This window comes from Tenrec ecaudatus, chromosome 1 (assembly GCF_050624435.1).
Source record: "Tenrec ecaudatus isolate mTenEca1 chromosome 1, mTenEca1.hap1, whole genome shotgun sequence".
NCBI classification, from domain to species: domain Eukaryota; kingdom Metazoa; phylum Chordata; class Mammalia; order Afrosoricida; family Tenrecidae; genus Tenrec; species Tenrec ecaudatus.
In genome coordinates, this window is record NC_134530.1 from 313,070,891 (window position 1) to 313,089,145 (window position 18,255).

General features: G+C 47.3%; 1 protein-coding gene across 3 annotated transcripts in view; it reads left to right on the forward strand.

The window, feature by feature from the left end:
* Positions 1–6,003: 6,003 nt before the first annotated feature.
* Positions 6,004–18,255, forward strand: part of RIPOR2 (RHO family interacting cell polarization regulator 2) — an 81,139-nt gene continuing 68,887 nt past the window's right edge. For 2 of the 3 annotated variants that reach the window (XM_075540736.1, XM_075540737.1), the window contains exons 1-5: positions 6,004–6,125; positions 7,465–7,620; positions 8,755–8,833; positions 11,350–11,373; positions 12,721–12,774. In XM_075540736.1, the coding sequence (XP_075396851.1) occupies positions 6,025–6,125; positions 7,465–7,620; positions 8,755–8,833; positions 11,350–11,373; positions 12,721–12,774 (414 nt within the window). In that variant the 5' untranslated portion in view covers positions 6,004–6,024. The remainder of the gene's footprint in view (positions 6,126–7,464; positions 7,621–8,754; positions 8,834–11,349; positions 11,374–12,720; positions 12,775–18,255) is intronic. The other variant, XM_075540738.1, reaches the window with a different exon arrangement.

The following is an 18,255-nucleotide window of genomic DNA, read 5'->3' on the forward strand; positions in this document are numbered from 1 at the left end:
CCTATTTTCCACTTACTGTGCTGGTTTACTAATGTTAAATGACTTGTCCTTTTATTTATGTTTTTCATTTAAAACAAATATTTAAATACATTACCCCACTGATGTCTCAATTTTTAGTAATTTTATTTTCATTTGTTTTGATTATTGAAACTCACCAATAGCTTCTGCATTTTCCACCCTAGGCTTTTACTCGAGTCAATCAGTTTTTCTGGTTTCCCAGGTAATAATTAGGTACCTCAGCTTATACTCGGGTCGGCTTATATTCGAGAATATATGGTAAAAACAACTACAGACTCATTGCCATTGAGGCAGTGCTGACTCATAGGGATGCTGATGAACTGCCCCTGTGGGTGTCTGAGACTTAACTCTTTATAGGGGTAAGAAACCCTGAAGCCACACCATACTCACTACCATCAAGTCGATGCCAACTGTAGTCATTACATCATCTGTTGTCCATTTGAGACTTAAGACTGAAGGGGTGAACTTTAGCCTGCCAATCCCGTTCCAGCTTGATGACCTCATTTGGAGGCGCTAAGGAGATAAAAAGCTCTCTGGAGGTGGAGACAGACTCACTACTTGTGAGACATTCCTGTGGACAAGACCCATGGAGCTACACTAGAGCCCTGGAGCCATGTGGAGACCTACTGCCAGCTCTGAGATGCTTACAACGTCACTGGAACCACAAGACTTCCCACCCACTGGACTGTGATCTCCCTGCGTTCGGCATCACTGCATGTGTTTTATGAATCTGAAGAGGAATTTATAGACTTGTATTGGACATTTGGGCTACTATTGGACTATTGGACTTATGGACTGGATCTGGACTGGGCTGGGATGTTTTGTTAATGTACAATTACCCTTTGATATAAAACTCTAACATATGAGTGCCTATGAATTTGTTTCTCTAGTCTACCCAGACTAACACACCGACTCATAGCAACACGGGCATTTCCACTGTCCATGGAAGTGGACTAATAGACTACCAGTCTGGAGATTAGCAACCTACCATCTACCCCACAGGGCCTCCAAGGTTCCTTAATGAAGTCCTCAGAGCTTGAAAATGAGCAGTGGAGCTTCCTGGATAGTGCTGCTGGGAGCTGGCCAGGAAAGCCCCCATTGGTCCCTAGGATGCCAGAAAATAGCTTGAAGACCTACAACACCAAGATGTGGGTGGTCAATAAGACGGTGTAGGAAGGGCTGGGGAAGCTAGAAGAATGGTAGCAAAGAAGTACCAGCCCCCTTTAGAATGAGAACCTGGCGGACTTGCTTAGAGCACAGGGGAGTGGGAGGTATGCTGTCCTCTGTGGTCCTTGCATGCCTCCAACTCCGCCCTGTCCCAATCTACTCCTTTTATCTCTCCCAGACCTGGTTTTGTGTGTGGCTAGTTTTATGGCCCTCCTTAGGGTCTCTGGCCACCTCCAAAGGGATGGATGGCAAGATGGTAATCTCAGCTAAACCAGCTCTCCTCCAAATTCTTTCTTGATAAGATCACTTCTGAGACCAGAAAGGCCAGCTGAGCATCAAGGAAGGCAAGCAACCAGGCTCCTAGGGTGCCTGGTGGTCTTCCTTTACCTTGTAGTAAAATCAACCAAAGGTTTCTATGGGCTTCCTTCTCCCCAAACATTTTACCATCTGCTCCCTTAGGATTTGTGCTCAAGCATGTTTCTTGCCTATTATGGGGCGGTGTGCATGAGTGTGTGCAGATGAAAAGTATTTCTCAATCTGGTTTGGCTCCCCTATGTTTGACTCTCCAATGTGTAACTCATTAGGGGAGACGCTTCTGTTTGGCAAAGAAAGGCTTGTGCCGGGCTGAGTCACATAGTCTCTAAAAGCTAGATTTTTGTGAGTTCTAATAATAAAAAAAAAAGTCATCGAGTCAATTCTGATTCCTAGTGACCCTACAGGACAGTAGAACTGCCCCCAAAGGGGTTTCTCAGTGTAAATATTGACAGAAGCAGACTGCCCCATTTTTCTCCCTTAGAGTACACTGGTGGGCTTGAACTGCAGACCTTTCCGTTAAGGTGAATGCTGAACTCCTCCCTGCACCACTAGAGCTCCAAATGACTATCGGCTGTGTTTATGATTGCGGCAAAAATACACACAACAACTGCTAAGCCAGGTCCACAATTTCTACCTGTGTACAATGTCTACATGCGCTGCTATTGGTTACACGCCTCAAGCTCTGCCGTCAGTCTTGTCGTCCTTTTCCAAATGATTCCTTCCCTCACCATTCCCATCCGCTCAGGGCCCCTGAGACTTCTCCCTGTCCCCCAGCCCTGCTAGCTATGTACAGGCCACGTCTTGCGTGTCCCTCACCTGTTGATGGATTCTGGTTGTCTGCACCTTTGGGTGAAAAGTGCTGCCTCGAATGCCTGTGGGTGGCAATAGGAATCCACAATCCATTTACCGAGTCCCCACTCGGATGAATGCCCCATTGAATTCCCTTGGCACTGATGACCTGGGCGTGGGCAGTCTTGCTCTCAGACAGTACCTTGGGAAGTGAATTTTGCTGTAGATGCACCACTACAGGATAGTGTCTGCCCATCGAGTCCATTCCGACTCATGGCCACCATACAGGACAGGGGAGAGCTGCCCTCTGAACTGCCAAGATTGCAACTCCATCGGAATAGGCAGTCCCATTTTTCTGGACTGGCGGGCAGTCCGATCCGTAACCACTACACCCCTAAGGCTCCCCCAGATATAACATGGTTAACATGAATGGATTTGCTTTTCCTACTGACCCGTTTTTAATGTGTTCTAGTTTCCACTGTCTTCTGCTTTCTCTTAGATTGAGGTTTCTCTCGGTTTCATTTTGTTGTTGGGGTTTTTGTATGGTTTTCTTTATATGAAATCCAAAGCTCCAACTCATTGCCATCCAGTGGATTCTGATTCTTCTTAGCCGCCCTCCGGAGCAGGCCAGAACCGCCCCTGCGGGCATCCAAACAAACTCTTTGCAGAAATAGAAAACCTCTTCTTTCTCCCAAGGAGCAGCTAGTGAGTGATTTCAAACACCGACTTGTGGTTAGCAGCCCCAAAGCGTAACCCACGCAGGCACTAGGTCCCCTTGATATGAACTCCAGGATCCTTTACTCCATAGAGAAAATAACTACATAATTCCGTAGAGTATGACAGGGGACGCTTAAGGGGTGGTGGTAGTAACAGGAAGCTAATGATGAGTACACGAATGACATGTCCTAGAATTAAATGTGATAGTGATTACACAACTCTTTACTATTGAATTGTATATCCATTAATGATATGTCAATAACACTGTGTGGTTTATGTGCTGCCGTGAGCAGGTTACCATAGCAGTTTTATTATCTAATGGAAATTTAAAATTTCCAACCAATACCGAATGCTATTTTTCCTTGCCCACCACTAGTGTGACTGGTGGCGTAATCAAAATCCGAAGGAGGTGGCGTTCCAATGTTACTGAGCATCAGAGTTGCCACTGGAATCTTTTGAAAATCCCCGGAGCTTACCCCCTGTCAGTGATAACTTCATGCACAGGTGGGAGCCAGGTATTAGTAGTTTGTAAAGACATCCCAGGTATTTCAGATATGCGGGAATGGTTAGAACCTACTGTCCCATCACCACCACCACAGTCTCTGTCTACTCGATTCCAACTTACAACATTCCTGTAGGACAGGGTGGAGCTGCCCCCATAGAGTTTCCAAGGCTGTAAATCTCTAGGGGAGCAGCCTGCCATCGTTTTTCCTCCCACAGAGTGGCTGGTGGGCTCAAACCACCCACCTTTTGGTTGGCAGCTGAGCGCTTTGACCATTGTGCCGCCGGGGCCCCAGTAAGTTGCTGAGAGAAGACACTCCTTGACTGGTTTCAAGATGACATTGCTAGGAAACCCAAGATAATTCCCTTGACACGGTTCTTCAACTAGTTCAAGGTCTCCTTTTCCTCTCGGCAAATGCAATAGACGAATTGAACAAGACTTTGCATAATCAGATAGAAGCGCAACAAAAATCGAGACTTTCAAGTGGGATTTTTTTTTTTTTAACGACAGGAACACGTTGTTGAGTCCAGGAACACCATAAACGATGGGGCTTTCTGGATGTTGATTTCAAGTGTGCATGCGGTACTGAGACAGCACGTTTTCTGAGCCCAAGCAAGGGGTTCTGCAGACACAAGGACAAACCCTGAGGTCACCCGCCATGAGCACTTAGAACCTCCTTAAGGGTTGAGGTGAATCATCGTGATTTTTGAGCCTTGGGACGAGTAATCAGAGACAGCCATCTTCAGCCATCTTTACCCGCAGTATTTTGTGTAGCTCTTCTTACACCAAATGGATAGTACTTTTGCTGGGCTTACATGCTTTGAGTTAATTGCTTTTAAAGTTCTATAGACTGTTTCTAAACCTCACCTTCCCATCCCCAGCTGGAATGGCATTTGCGTCTCATCCAGATCAAAGAGCAAGCTGAAAAGGCAGGTCTCTTGCAGCGTGAGTCAGCGCCTTGCCCCTTACCAGAACGTGTACAAACCCCAGAGCTTCTTTCTGGCAGGAAGGGAAAGAGGGGGGAGGGAGGGGCCTTAAAGACCTGCAGTGTGAGGGAGGGGACTGTTTGTCCTTCTCGTCCTGGGAAAGCCACTTTTCTCGCCCCTCTCCCCTTGCTAAACTGCTCAGGAGATCCTCAGATAAGGCCTTGTGATGCTGGTTCGGCCATGAAACCTGGATGGCTACAGGAGAATTCTGCTGCTAGAGTTCTTCTAGCAAACTAGTGGTGGGCCTGGGAGGGAGGGGCTGGAATGTTGTCTGTATTTTTTGGGTAGGGGGAACTGGTGTTTTTTATTTATTTTGAGTTTCCTTATATGTTGTTGGGTTATGAAAGGGCTGTGTTGGTGTGGTGCAAACACACCTGTGTTGTCCCAGCCCACGTCCAAGGTCTTCCATCTGGATAGTAGCTGCTTCCTCCGCCATCCTCCTGCTAGCCCGACTGAGGTTACTTGCTCACAAAATGGTACGTGCTTCCGACCCATGAGAGGGGATAGAATTACCCAACAGTTCTAGGACAGGCCTTCAGGGGAGCGGACCTTGGGCTTGGGTCCAGCAGAAGTGGCATTTAGACAATGCATCTTGGCTAGTTGTGGTAACTCTTCCCCAAACGCAAGAGAGCGAGTGCAGGCTGGGCCTGTGTGTGTTTTCTTCCCTCTCCTCTGGCGCTTCTTATCATAACCTAGATTATCTCTGCTTTTGTTCCGGCTCCCTTCTTAGTTTGCACGGCCCCAATAGAAGTGGCACCATGTTAGCTTTCCAAATACACTGGAGGAGAGAAAAAGGAGCGAGAACAAGTGGAAGCCAGTTCATCCCTGAAGACACCTACTGTTTCTGCCCTTAAGAGTTGTACGGGTAGAGTTGCGCCTAAGACCTGCGACTGTGGGGTGAATGTGGTTCAGGACGTCTCCGGAACTTGGCGTGCGCCTATCTGTTTCTGGGTTTGCGGGTGGTGTTGCCTGGAGGTAAACATTCAAAGTGTTCTTGGGGTCTGAAGGTATAAACAAAACAACCCCTCTGCCATTGAGTCAGTGCTGACTCATAGGGACCCTGTCGGACAAGGTAGAACTGCGCCTGCGGGTTTCTGAGAGTAACCCTTGGAATTTGGAGCTGAATAGGGGTTTTGAACTGCTGACCTTTTGGTTAGCAGCCCAACGTGTAACCAGCGTACGCCCAGGGTGTCTTCTGAAGATATACCTGGACCATATTTACAAAAAGAAAAAAAATCTCTGAAGGTAACCTGAAATGATTGCTAGTTTTGTTTAATTTCTATTTAATTGCATCTTGGAAGGTAGGTGTTTGAATTCACCTGAGAGCTGAGCCCTTTGGTTTAGAAAAAACGGCGGAGGAAAGGTGTCATTCAATATCTCATGGCCTCCCGACTCACTTCACCTGCGTCTCTCCCTGTCCCCTTTTTTCATGACCCGCCAAGCTTATTGTGCTTTCTGTCTGAACCTGCATTTACCTCCCCACGCTTCCCCCACTGTCTTACAGGTCTACCCACCAGACTCCCGGAAATCATGTTGGTAGGATCTCAGTCCTTCTCACCTGGAGGGCCCAATGGGATCATTAGAAGCCAGTCCTTCGCGGGTTTCAGCGGCCTTCAGGAGAGGCGATCCAGGCAAGTGGGGTGCTGATGGAGAAGGCAGGGAGCCTTGGTGTGGTGAAGAGGAATTGTGTGCATGCAAACTTGAAACACACGCCAGTGCGCGCGCGCGCGTGTGTGTGTGTGTGTGTGCGCTCTTACACAACATCCACAAAATACTATTTTAATCCTTTATCCACAGGGCGGGTGGGGGGTCTGTTAAATGCTCTGGCTTATTTCCTAAGGCACTCTGGTGGAGCGAGAGTTATATGCTGAGCTGTCAACCCAAACATTACCAGTACAAGCCCACCAGTGGTGCTGGGGGAGAGAGACCTGCTGGTGACTTGCTCCCATAAAAGTGACCGACAATAAAAGCCACTGGGGCTGTTCCACTCTGTCACACGGGGGGGGGGGGGGGGAGGTCTCTTGGAATTAGGATCAGAGACAGCACCAACACCCGCCTTTTCTCTTCTGTTCTTTTGGATTCCTCCGTCACAGCTTTGCTGAGGACTTAGGGCAAATGAGTGATAGGTGTGTACCTCTCCCCCTACCACTGCCCCCGAGTGACCGTTGAAGGAAGCTCATTTTCCATTCCGTGCAGATTTGGGAGAGTATGTCTGGTATGAAGTTATACGGTTGATAAAGACGTCCACCTCTGCACATTGAGACCAGGGAGGAGGTGACACTCACGTTAGTCCTCTAGTGCCCCCGACATGTCCGCTCACCTAACCAGCTTTGCCTTCGTCACTTAGTTCCATTGTTCATTCTCTGAGCACAGCCTTTTTTTCATGCACAACGCGCTTCAGGTTAATGCTGCCACAGAGCCAGTAGCCATCTAGAGCATTCCCTCTCATGGCGAGTGTGTGTGTGTGTGTGTGTGTGTGTGTCTGTCTGTCTGTCTGTCTGTCTGTCTGTCTCGGGGTATAACTGCTCCAAAGGGCTTCCAGTGGCTGGTTTGGGGAAGTGGATTGCCAGGCTTTTCTTCCGAGGGGCTGCTGGTTAGCAGCCAAGAGAGTGTATTAACCAGTTGTTGCAACTGAGGCACTTCCTGTGCCCTGCTCCCGGTTCATTGTTGCAACAAGGCAGTGTCTGTCCTTGGCTCCTACAAGGATTGGTGGGTGAGAGAGACATTTTCCACGCAGAGTGAAGCTAACCTGGATTCTGGGCAGAGCTAGCCAGCAATACTTTCAGACTTCAGCAGCTGACACATCTTAGGCCAAGAAGCTGAACGGAGGTCGGCTCAATTCTGTTCAGCTGTAATAGAATGTCATCTTCCCAAAGGATACGGAGACCAGATGATTCAAAGGGCCTTCCTTAAACCCAACGCTCTTGGATGTCCGGGCTGACCGCATCCTCTTTCCTTTCCTCTCCTCAGGTGTAACTCCTTCATTGAAAATACCTCTGCTCTCAAGAAGCCTCAGGCCAAACTCAAGAAAATGCACAACTTAGGACACAAAAACAGCAGCGCTTCCAAAGAGCCTCAGCCTCAGAGGGTGGAAGAGGTCTACAGGGCCTTGAAGCGCGGACTCGAGTAAGTACCTTCAGCCGCTAACGTGTCTGAAACTTCTCTCACGCTCAAGTAAAGCTTACTAACGTTCCCTGGGGAGGGGGAGGGTGTCAGAGAAAAGCTCGTCACGCACAAGAGGTCTTCACATGCCTCTGCTCAAAAAGCCAAACTCATTGTCCTAAGTCCACCCTGACTCATAGCGACCTGACAGGACCTGGGAGAACTGGCCCTGTGAGTTTCCGAGACTGAAAATCTTCATGGGAGTGGAAAGCCCCATCTTGCTCCCTGAGAGAGGTTGGTAGCTTCAAACTTCAGACTTTGGGATTGAAGCCCAACTTGTAACCACTACACCAACAGGGCTCCCTATGTGTCTTTGTCATAAGTAAGGGTTTTATTCTTACCCCAAGACCCAGGGAAGCCTTAAACGGGTTACACCCTTTGAAATAAGTTGAGGGCCACATCGTATCCATATCATTGGAGGAGACCCATACAAGCGACTTTGCTTATATGGATCTCTGCTCAGTATTTCATTTCGTTTCAATGGTGGTGAGGAAGGAGCATCACACAGTTGGTGGAAATTTTCTGTTACCCCTTAATTCCACCTTTCTATGACATTCTTGAAGCCCTCCGCTATTTAGAGATGCCGAGGAAGGTTCCTGCGTGTATTTCTGGGAATGCTTATCTAATATTAACTGCCTAGTGTAAGGACATGTCAGCAGTCAGTGTGTCCTTGCCGTCCTCGTCCTCCTCAGTAGGGTGTTGGTTCAGTCAGTCCCCACTCATCATGAACCAAGCGTTGCCTGGTCCTATGTGGCCCTCACACTGCCTCCTAAGTCTGAGCCACTGTCTCGATCCATCTTGTTAAGTGCTGTAGTCAATCAGGTGAAGTCTTAAGGGCCCAGACCGAATCCATAGATGTCTTTCTCCCTCCGCCTTCCCATCGCTCTTTCTTTTCCGGGCGTTTGCCTCGTCTTTGACCCTCTGCACAGTCTCAGATGCAGCTGCGGGAGCTTCCCAGAGGTTGACAGGTTGAGGAAGGACAGGACAGGGCAGCCCTCTGCAGAGCAAGCTTCCGGTCCTTCATCCCCCTTCGGAAGGAGCAGACGCCACTCGATGACGGTCGCAGAACTCACATCTTATGTTGTCGTCTCTTGGCAGTGCCTATCTGGACGGTCACCAGGCGGAGCTGGACAAGCTGACAACTCAGTTAAAAGATATGAAGAGGAACTCCCGTCTGGTAGGTACCATCGCCTCGGGAACATGTTAACACAAGCAACTCTCTCTTTTCAGGTAGGCTTCTTCCTGGTGGGGATGGTGAGGCACGTTGAAGAAAAGCAGGTCCCGGGGGTAATGTTCCAGCTGCATCCTGATGTGTATCACAGAAGGGGAAAGGAGGGGAAATGTAGTTCTTGATCTCTAAAACCTCCAGATAAACTTTGCCGCCAACATTCACGTGTGCACGAGGCCATTGAAAATGCCAAGGTTGGGCCTGGCACACCTTAGTTTTCCAAGTAACCTCCTTGCTCTTGGACACATGCAAGAGGCCTTGTACAGCAGTGACCATCTGTCAGTGACACAGGCAGGGAAAGGACCTCGGGGGTCACCAATATGTGAAGGTGGACCAGTTATACGTTGCATTGGTCAAGATGTCTGCAAAGCCCCTCGATTTGGATGAATTTCTGAATAGTCCCTGATTCAAGAAGTCCCTATTGTATAGACTAGTTTCAGTGACTTTGCTCATTGTACATGACACTGTGCCTTAACATTTAAAAGCCTCAAAAAGCCCAAGAAAAGTCTACCTAGACCTTAGGAGTGGAGCTATCGAATTATAGAAAGAAAATGAAAAAAACTAAACTAAAGCCAAACCCACTGTCATTGATTCGAAGCCGACTCCTAGGGAACTTGCTAGACAGGCCCTGGGGCTTTCCCAGCCTGGAACTGGGTATGGGATCAGGAAGCCTTGTCTTTCTCCCACAGAGCTGCTGCTGGTTTTTAACTGCTGGCCTGTGGGGAGCAGCTCGCAGCACAAACCATGATGCTCTCGGGGCTCCTCCTCCCAGCAACCCCAGTGTTCCCTGGAAGCTCTCCCAGTGGTTCTAGTGCTGCTTCAGAGCCTCCCTTGGTCTCCCCCAAGTTCAGTGGGAGCAGTGACTCTACCCAGCTCTACAGAAAGTGAGCTGGGTGCAAAAACAGCTTGCCCAAAGCACATCACCACCCTCAAGAACTCTTGACACATACCAATTCTACATGTTTAAACAGGCAGACACGGTGTTTTTAACACATATGTCACGGCTCCAATTTATGGCCACACCACTTTTTAAATTGAAAAATGGGCATTACCTGTGCTTCGGGGTGTAAGAGACGAGAGTTCAAAGCATGTGAAGAATCCACGGCCCCTGGGGACAGAGGAGATGGGGAAGCTCTCTGAGAACGTGGGCTTACAAGTAAATGCTGGCCTTTAAAAATCATTTTTTAACTGATATTTAAGAGGAGCCATTGGGGCACAGGGAGTTACCTGTTATGAGCGCTAACCACAAGGTCAGCAGTTCATGCCCACCAGCTGCTGTGAGTGAGCAAGATGAGGCTTTCTACTGCCATTGATTTATAGCCTCAGTTTGGGTTTGCATGTGTGTCCCCCTGTGTATGTTCTCAGTAGCCTCAACAAAAATGAAGATGAGCTGTATTTTTCTAAAGGGCAGTAGCCACTAGCAGAAACGAATGCAAGTAAGGCGCCAGGCCTTCCTGAGACCAGTGCAGGTGAGCGTGTGTCCACGTGCGGACCTCAGGGCAAGTCTAACTGTGGGCAGAGTGAGAGCAGAAATAATGACAAAGAAGATTAGTCTTCCTGACTCTGAAGTTGGGCAATGCTGCCCAGTGATGGTGGGCAAGGAACATCTCCTTTAAGGTAACCACGTTGCCCCCACAAAAAACAAGGGGGTATGTCCAAGTTAGAAGACCTGGGTCTGAAGTGAGCTCACCTGTGACTCAGAAATGCCTTCAAAAGAAGGTCTCAGAGCAAATGCAGGTCTTCGCTTCACCTCCAAAAAGGAGAGTTCACCCAAAGGAGCAATGGCTGTAGAGCAGCGGTTCTCAACCTGTGGGTCGCGACCCCTTTGGAGGTTTTTTTTTTTTTTTTTTTTGGGGGGGGGGTGTCGAATGACCCTTTCACAGGGGTTGTCCGATTCATAACTGTAGTAAAATTACCGTGATGAAGTAGCAATGAAAATAATTTTATGGGTTGGGGGGTCACCACCATATGAGGAACTAAATGAAAGGGTCACGGCATTAGGAAGGGTGAGAACCACTGCCTTAGAGAATCTCCACTGTGGGATCCGAGAACGCGTCCCAGGGATTCTGGGCGATCCCCCACATGAAGACTAGCCCGGTGTCACCTGGCAACTCCTGTCTGTCCACCAGTCATATGCTGAGAGGCAAACACATCAGCCTGTGCACCTTTTTTCTTTTCTAATCACCCCCTAAGGAAAGCATTGTTGGTGTTTAGTGTGTCCATGGAAAAACAAGTACAGTTCCTTTGCCATGTGCTTGCCTTTTACAATGTATATTCTTAAAATAAGCCAGCATCTTTTACTTCTTGAAAGACGATGTCCAAAAATCCAGCCAAAGTTCGCCTGGCTGCGCTGATCGTTGCCGCCCAGATAATGCGGAAACTCGGGTGACTTCTCGCTCGCTAGAGACGTCAGGACCCATCTGGAGAAGACGGGTTTTAACCAGCTCTCTCTTTTTCCCTTTTAGGGTGTGCTGTATGACCTGGACAAGGTACGCTTTCCTTCTGTCTTGGGGCACTGCTGAAAACACAAACCCTGCTGCCAGAGAAGGGCAGTACGACCTTAGAGAACTGATGGGTTTGCTCTCCTGAAAACAATCCCGGTTTTGCTGTAACCCAAATGAGATACATGCTACCCTGTATGATTCCAACATACTGTAGCTTAAGATCCCCGGGTGGGGGTGGGGGACAGGAGTGGGGTGTCAACAAACCCTGGTTGAGGGTTTCTCGTTGTTTTGATGTTTGGAGTTTCCTCTCTTTCTTCTCTGAGAATTAGGGCAGACAGTGATATTTCATCCGATCTGTGACTCCTTTGATTGGAAAGTGCATTCAGACTTTAGGCACATTTCTCTTTTTCACATAAACTGTGTAATTTATACTTTCTGATGTGACTCTTTTTTATTTTAATTTTTTCTGGTATTTTTTTTTCTGACATGACTCTTTTGGGCCTCTGTAGACGTGCATTCTTTTAAAGTATTATTATCTATGACGCTGTCTGGCCTCCATGCCTGTTTGTGTCCAGAATAGCCTTCAATTTTATTGCTGAATCATTGTCTAATCTTTTTGATGACATCTTAATGGGCAATTGAATTTAATGCAGGTAATAGCAACAATACATGCCAGTCAAATGAACAGATGACACACAAACCACCATGATGTTCTTTGAGCGTGCACAGACAAGCGAGCTGCTGCCTCCTCGCCAGCAGCACTGTTTAAATGCACGTCAGCTTCAGAGATGCTGAAGAAATGGGGGTGGGGAGTTTCGCATTGAATAAGCTGTTATCAAGCATTTTAAGCATCCTCCATGGCAGCACTGTCCTGCCAACAATTCCATGAATCCTCCTTGATTAACCTCCTTGGTGGTCCAGACTAGGATTCCAGTAATCCAGTCAAGGTCACCTCTCAGAATGTGTCTTCCACTGAAAACAAAACCCCAAACTTCCCAAGTTGATATTAGAGAATCTTTAAAAGGAGTCTTGACAGGTTACACGTTGAACTGCTAACTGCAAAGTCAACAGTTCAAAACCACCGATCACTTTTTGGGAAGAAGACGAGGCTTTCGACTTCTGTAAAGAGTTAGTCTGGGGAAAACATAGGGGCTATTCTACTCTGTCCTAAAGAATCACTAACAGTTGGAATTGACTCAATGGCAGTGAGTTTGAGTTTTATTTTGTGTGTGTGTGTGTGTGTGTGTTTGTTTAAAAATGAGAACAGCAAAGCTAGAAAGAATGGATTTAGCATGATCTGGGATTTAGGGATAGAAAGCATATCCTCAGACACCCAGCATGATTAACCTGTAAATGGCTGTACTTTTTCAAGCATCTTCTTTCTAATTCCAGCAAATTAAAACCATCGAAAGGTACATGAGACGCCTCGAGTTCCACATTAGCAAGGTAAGTGACATTCCTGTTGTTTGTCTTGGCCTCTGTCTCTCTGTTCACAACTGTTGATCAATCTACCTCTGGCCTGAGCTGAGCACCTACCCCATGGAGAGTCCCTTACTTAATTGACTCCTAAGTAGACAAGCAATTAAGGACTCCCACAGGCAAAAGGCAGAGAGCAGCATTAAGAACGAAGAGCTTGCTAGTCTAGCGCAGTTTTGACTTTGGTTTTTTTCTTTATTGTATGGGTGTTTTCTCTACCTTTTGCCTGGTACTGCCTTGATGCCGGGTGGTTAGCGATGAGCCAGAATCAAAATGACCTGATGCAAACGTCTCATGTCACATGGTGCGTGCTGGTCCTGTACAGTGCAACTTGGTACTTTAAGTCAACTGCCACACTCCCCCCCAAATCCTTCTGAAGTGCTTGGTTCCTTCTGCTCTTCCTCATATGGCCTGGCTTGCGGGGTCCCCCCCCCCAAACGACTCCCTTCGACAGGCACCAACTGGTCAGGGTCTCTGACAGCCAGCCCTGAGCCTTAGACATACCAGGGTGAGTCCAAAGGTTTTGCTGCAAGAGGGAAACCTTTCATTAAACAAAATTATCCAAATGGGAAGCTGTTGGTTCTCAACATAGCCTCCATCTGCGATCAAAACAGCAGTGTTTGCATCCCCGAAGGAATCCAATTGTGCTCCTTTTCAATGCATGTAAAGGTATATAAAGGTATAAGATAAGGGCTGCAAGGTGGATGGGGTGAGGTCTCCCCAAGAAATTCTCATAGAAAAAGCATCGCTCGCCTCGAAGAACAAAGAGGTGCATTGTCATGTGGGGAAACCTTTTTACCCCCGTCACAACTTTTCTAGCCCATTTTTCACTGATGCAGATTTCAATTTTCTTAAAATTTCTTCCTTCTGAGCCCCCATGATCATCCTGTGTCCTTTGAGAAAACCTATCAAGGTGACCCTTTCAGTCTCGAAAAAGGCAGTCACCATAACCTTCTGGGCTGACTGCTCCACCTTCAGGTGAGCCCAGCGCATCCCCTTGGAAACCACTGATCTGGGCGGACCTTTGAATTGAAGGTGCCCTTAATGAGATGAAGACAAATGTATTAATGAGAAAACCTATCGGCAGCCACCCACTGATTACAGAGACGCATTTCGAACCCTCGTAGTGATACTTTCATAGCCCAGCTTGCCTTCTGTGGAGCGCAACTGTGGCCCCCTTATTCTGGATACTCTCAAGAGCTACTGGTGGAGCCTAGACTTCAAAACTATTGCCATCAATACGAGGCTGTATGTCTCTTTACCAGAGTAGAAAGCTCCACCTTTCTCCCTTGGAGTAACTGGTGATTTCAGACTGTTGACCTGGTGCTTAGGAACTTGGTTCACTAGCACTACACCTGCAAGGCTCCTATTCGGCCTCAGATTCTCTTGCAAGTGAGAGGAGGGGTGCTAGGAGTCAGAAACCGTGGGTTCTAGTGCCGGCTCTGCCACATCTCCCTTGGCCATATCATCTGTTTGGGCCTTGGTCTTCCACTCTGTGGGACACATTCTCAATCTAGCTGAGCCTGAGAGTCCTTTCTGCCTTAATTTTGTGATGATTGATATAGGTGTCATAGTTGATCCTGACTCACGGTGAACCAATGGGTGCAGAGCAGGGAAGGTTTCAGAAACAGATGTCCAGGCTCGTCTTTCAAGGAGCCACTAAACTCAAAGTCATGGTCATAGAGTCAATTCCAACTCATAGAGACCTGATAGGACAGAGGAGAACTGACCCTGTGAGTTTCTCAGACCCTCACTCTACTACAATAACAGAGTGCCTTCCAGGCTCCAAACTCACTGCCATCACGTCGATGCTGACTCTTAGCAACCCATGGACTTCAAACTTCCCACCATGTGGATCTCAGCCCCTGGTGGCTTCAAACTGCCCACCATGTGGATTTCAACCCAACGTGCAACCACTACGCCACCAGGGCTTCTCCTCTGGGAGCCCTTCCTTAGTGGTGTTTAAACTGTCAGTATTTCCGCTACTAGTTGAGTTTGTAACCACCTGACCTGCCTAGGCCCGGCCACAGGAGGACATGTATATGCAAAGGCTACCGCCTTTGTACTTTTCCCACTCTGAAAGATATTTATTACCTAGGCCAATCTGAGATTCCCCTATTTCTGCGAAACTCAAACCATTAAAGGATGAAACCTATTAGAAGGTATTGAGGCAGGCAAGCCTCAACAAATTATTCTGCTAAGTGTGGAAAACAGAAAGAAATGCTCAGCTGTAGATTGGGTATATCTGTCACCTTGTGTATGCATGTTATATAACAGTCTCGGTGGCTTTGAAAGGTCAGTGGTACCACTTGCAGCAGCTCACATGAATTCCTGGTAAAATCACTTTAAACCACTCTCGGTTAATAATTTTTTTTTTTTTTGAGAAGCCCCCACTGGCTTGCAGGGAAGACACATACTTGTCTGCTACTGGATTGGTTTCAGGTCAGGTGATGCACATCGATACCTTTTGTTTCTATAGAAGTTGAACTCCACTTGTTTAAGATAGATTGATATTTGAATGAAAACAAAGGATAGACTTTTCTTTGTGTAAAAGTCATAAACTAAGCCATCGCAGATATATCAATACATTGGAAGATCAGGTGTAAAATTCTCACTTTGCCTGTAAGACATCTAGGCTACATCTACAGACAATTAGACAGCCCCTCACAGAAGGATTCTAAGGAAGAGATTAATGCAGTATAGAGCTGATGTAATATACAACTTACCTCTAGTTCTTTAATGCTTCCTCTCCCGCCACCATAATGATCCCAATTCTACCTTACAAATCTGGCTGGACCAGAGGATGTACACTGGTACAGATAGGAACTGGAAACACAGTGAATCCAGGACAGATAAACCCCTCAGAACCAATAATGAGAGTAGTGCTACCAGGAGGATAAAGGAATAGAAAGAGGAAACCGATCACAATGATCTACAAATAACCCCCTCCCTGGGGGAGGAAGACAGCGGTCAGTGTAAGACAGGAAAAAAATACTAATTTAAAAATTATCAAGGGTTCAAGAGGGAGGGGGGTGAGGAAGGGAGGGGGAAAATGAGCAGATACCAAAGGCTCAAGTAGAAAAATATGTTTTGAAAATGATGATGGCAACAACTGTACAAATGTGCTTGACATAATGGATGGATGTATGGATTGTGATAAGAGCTGTAAGATCCCCCTAAAAAAATTATTCGAAAAAAGAAACCGTGGCTGGCTTCTGACCAATACATTTAATATACTACCTCACCTCCACTACCACCACCAAGACCACCACCACCACCAAGACGACCACCATCACCACCTCCACCACCTCCACTACCACCAAAACCACCACCACCTCTATCACTACCACCACCACCACCACAACAACAACAACAACAACAACCACCTCCTCTACCACCACCACCACCACCACCACTACCACTTGTCATTAGGGGTTGGAATGTTGCCATGAGGTTTGATGAGCTTCTAGATTAGGATGGACTAGAGAGAAAGCTCTGATGGTATACATTAAGAAAAAAATCAGCCAGCTAACCCTTAGGTATCTCAGTGGTCTGACCCACACCAATCATGGGGGTGGCGCAGGAGCAGGTCAAGCTTCCTTCCATCACACGTGGATGGAGTCACCGTGAGTCAGGGTCTGCCTCAGCAGCAGCTGACACCACCTCCAATGGTCTAGTGAGTGCAGATTCCTGGTTGGGAAGATTAAAATCTCAGAGAAGTTGGAGGACCCAGGAGCTCCAATGGGCTGCAAGACCAGTATCCTGAGACCTCATCACCTGGATGAAACTGCATGGCCTGCATTGGAAGAGGTGTTGGCATCGAGTCTTTGAAAGTTTGGTGGGGCCCTTCCACATCAGAATTATCTGCAGTGTTGATTTAAAATACAGATTCTTGACCCAGCCCCATCCTACTAACTCAGCTGCTCAGAGTGGAGCATGGCATCAGCGCTGTAACATGCTCACCAGGTGAGTCTAAGCTTAGTTTCAAAGAGGGGGAGTCATCCTCTGTGCCAGTTAACAACACTGTATCCATGATAGGCCATCCCTTGAGTCTTGAACCTACCTCTTAGAAACAAATCGATTGGCCCTGAAGACCAAAGGTCGTTCTTATCGAAACTTGGGAACTCCAAGCACAGTTGAGTGGCTTGAAGAACTAAATAGCGACAAACAATCCTTTAAGTCAGAGAATAATGATCAGTCTTAATGTTCACATTCTAGGCTAAGTATTACTGACATCTCTATAAAGAAAGCGCTTATGGAAAACAATACAACTCTAATAAGAGTAGGGGGTGCCCTGCATGCATAGTGGGTTACATGCTGAGCTTCTAAATGCATGGTCAGCAGTTTGAAACTCCCAGTCGATCCACAGAACAGAGGAGGTTTTCTGCCCTCACAAAGATTGACAGGCTCTGAAGCCTCCGGGAGCAGTCCTATCCATCCTATGGAGTCACTATGAGTCAGAATCGCCTTCATGACAGTGAGTTTGGAGAACAGGAATAGGAGGATGGGGTGACCGAGCAGTTTGCCATCGGCTGCGGACCCAATGGTTGGCAATTCGAACCCACCCATTGACTCTGGAGGAAAAGGGCTTGGAAAACTATTTACACAAAAATCAGAGCAAAAGAAGAAGAAGAAAACCCTTTGGAGCAATTCTGAGTCCAGCGTCTGCTTGCCAGCTTCCAGCAACAGGGAGTAGAAATGCATTTTCGTGAACAGTCAAAAGTTTGCCTTCAGAAAGAACAACGGAAGGCTCTGGAATACCAAAAACCAGTATATTCACCACCATCTTCGTGTTAGACAGGGCTCTCTAGAGAAACAAAAGCCATCATGCTAGTAAGTACACATATAGATAACATAAGAAATAAACAGTTAACTAAATTATAAAGCAGTACAAATGGCTCAGTGCAACTCACTCCCGTGAGACAGCTGTGAGACACTGGCAGTCCTTCAAGGCTTGAGGGCCGCTGGGTAGTCCTCTGTAGAGCAATTCAGGCTATCCGGGCACAGGCAGCAAACAGCAAGGCAGGTCACCAACAGAGCCAGATGACAGGATCTGACAGTCCCCAGCTCAAGAGATGTAAATTCCAGTGGTGTGGCAAAGCAGGTCTTGAAGGAACCTCAAATTACAGCAACACAGTCCACGGGTTAGGTGTCCCACAGGTAGTGTAGCTTGTAAATTGAGGCACAGAACAAGCAAGGCAGCCGCACACTGGTCCGATGACCAAAGAGCAAGATACAAGAAAGGTGAGGCTCACTGAGCCATTTATCTCTCCGCCCTTCAATTAATCCCACATGTGTTTATTGGCCAGGTTGGCACAATAAACTACCTCAATCTTCTGCATTTGCAGAGTAAGCCTCCTTTTGAGGGGAGCAAAGTGTGAAGTGTAATAGACATTCAAGTGGTCCTGGGTAGGAAAGTGTCCTGTCCAGATAGAAAATGTTGTGTTTGCT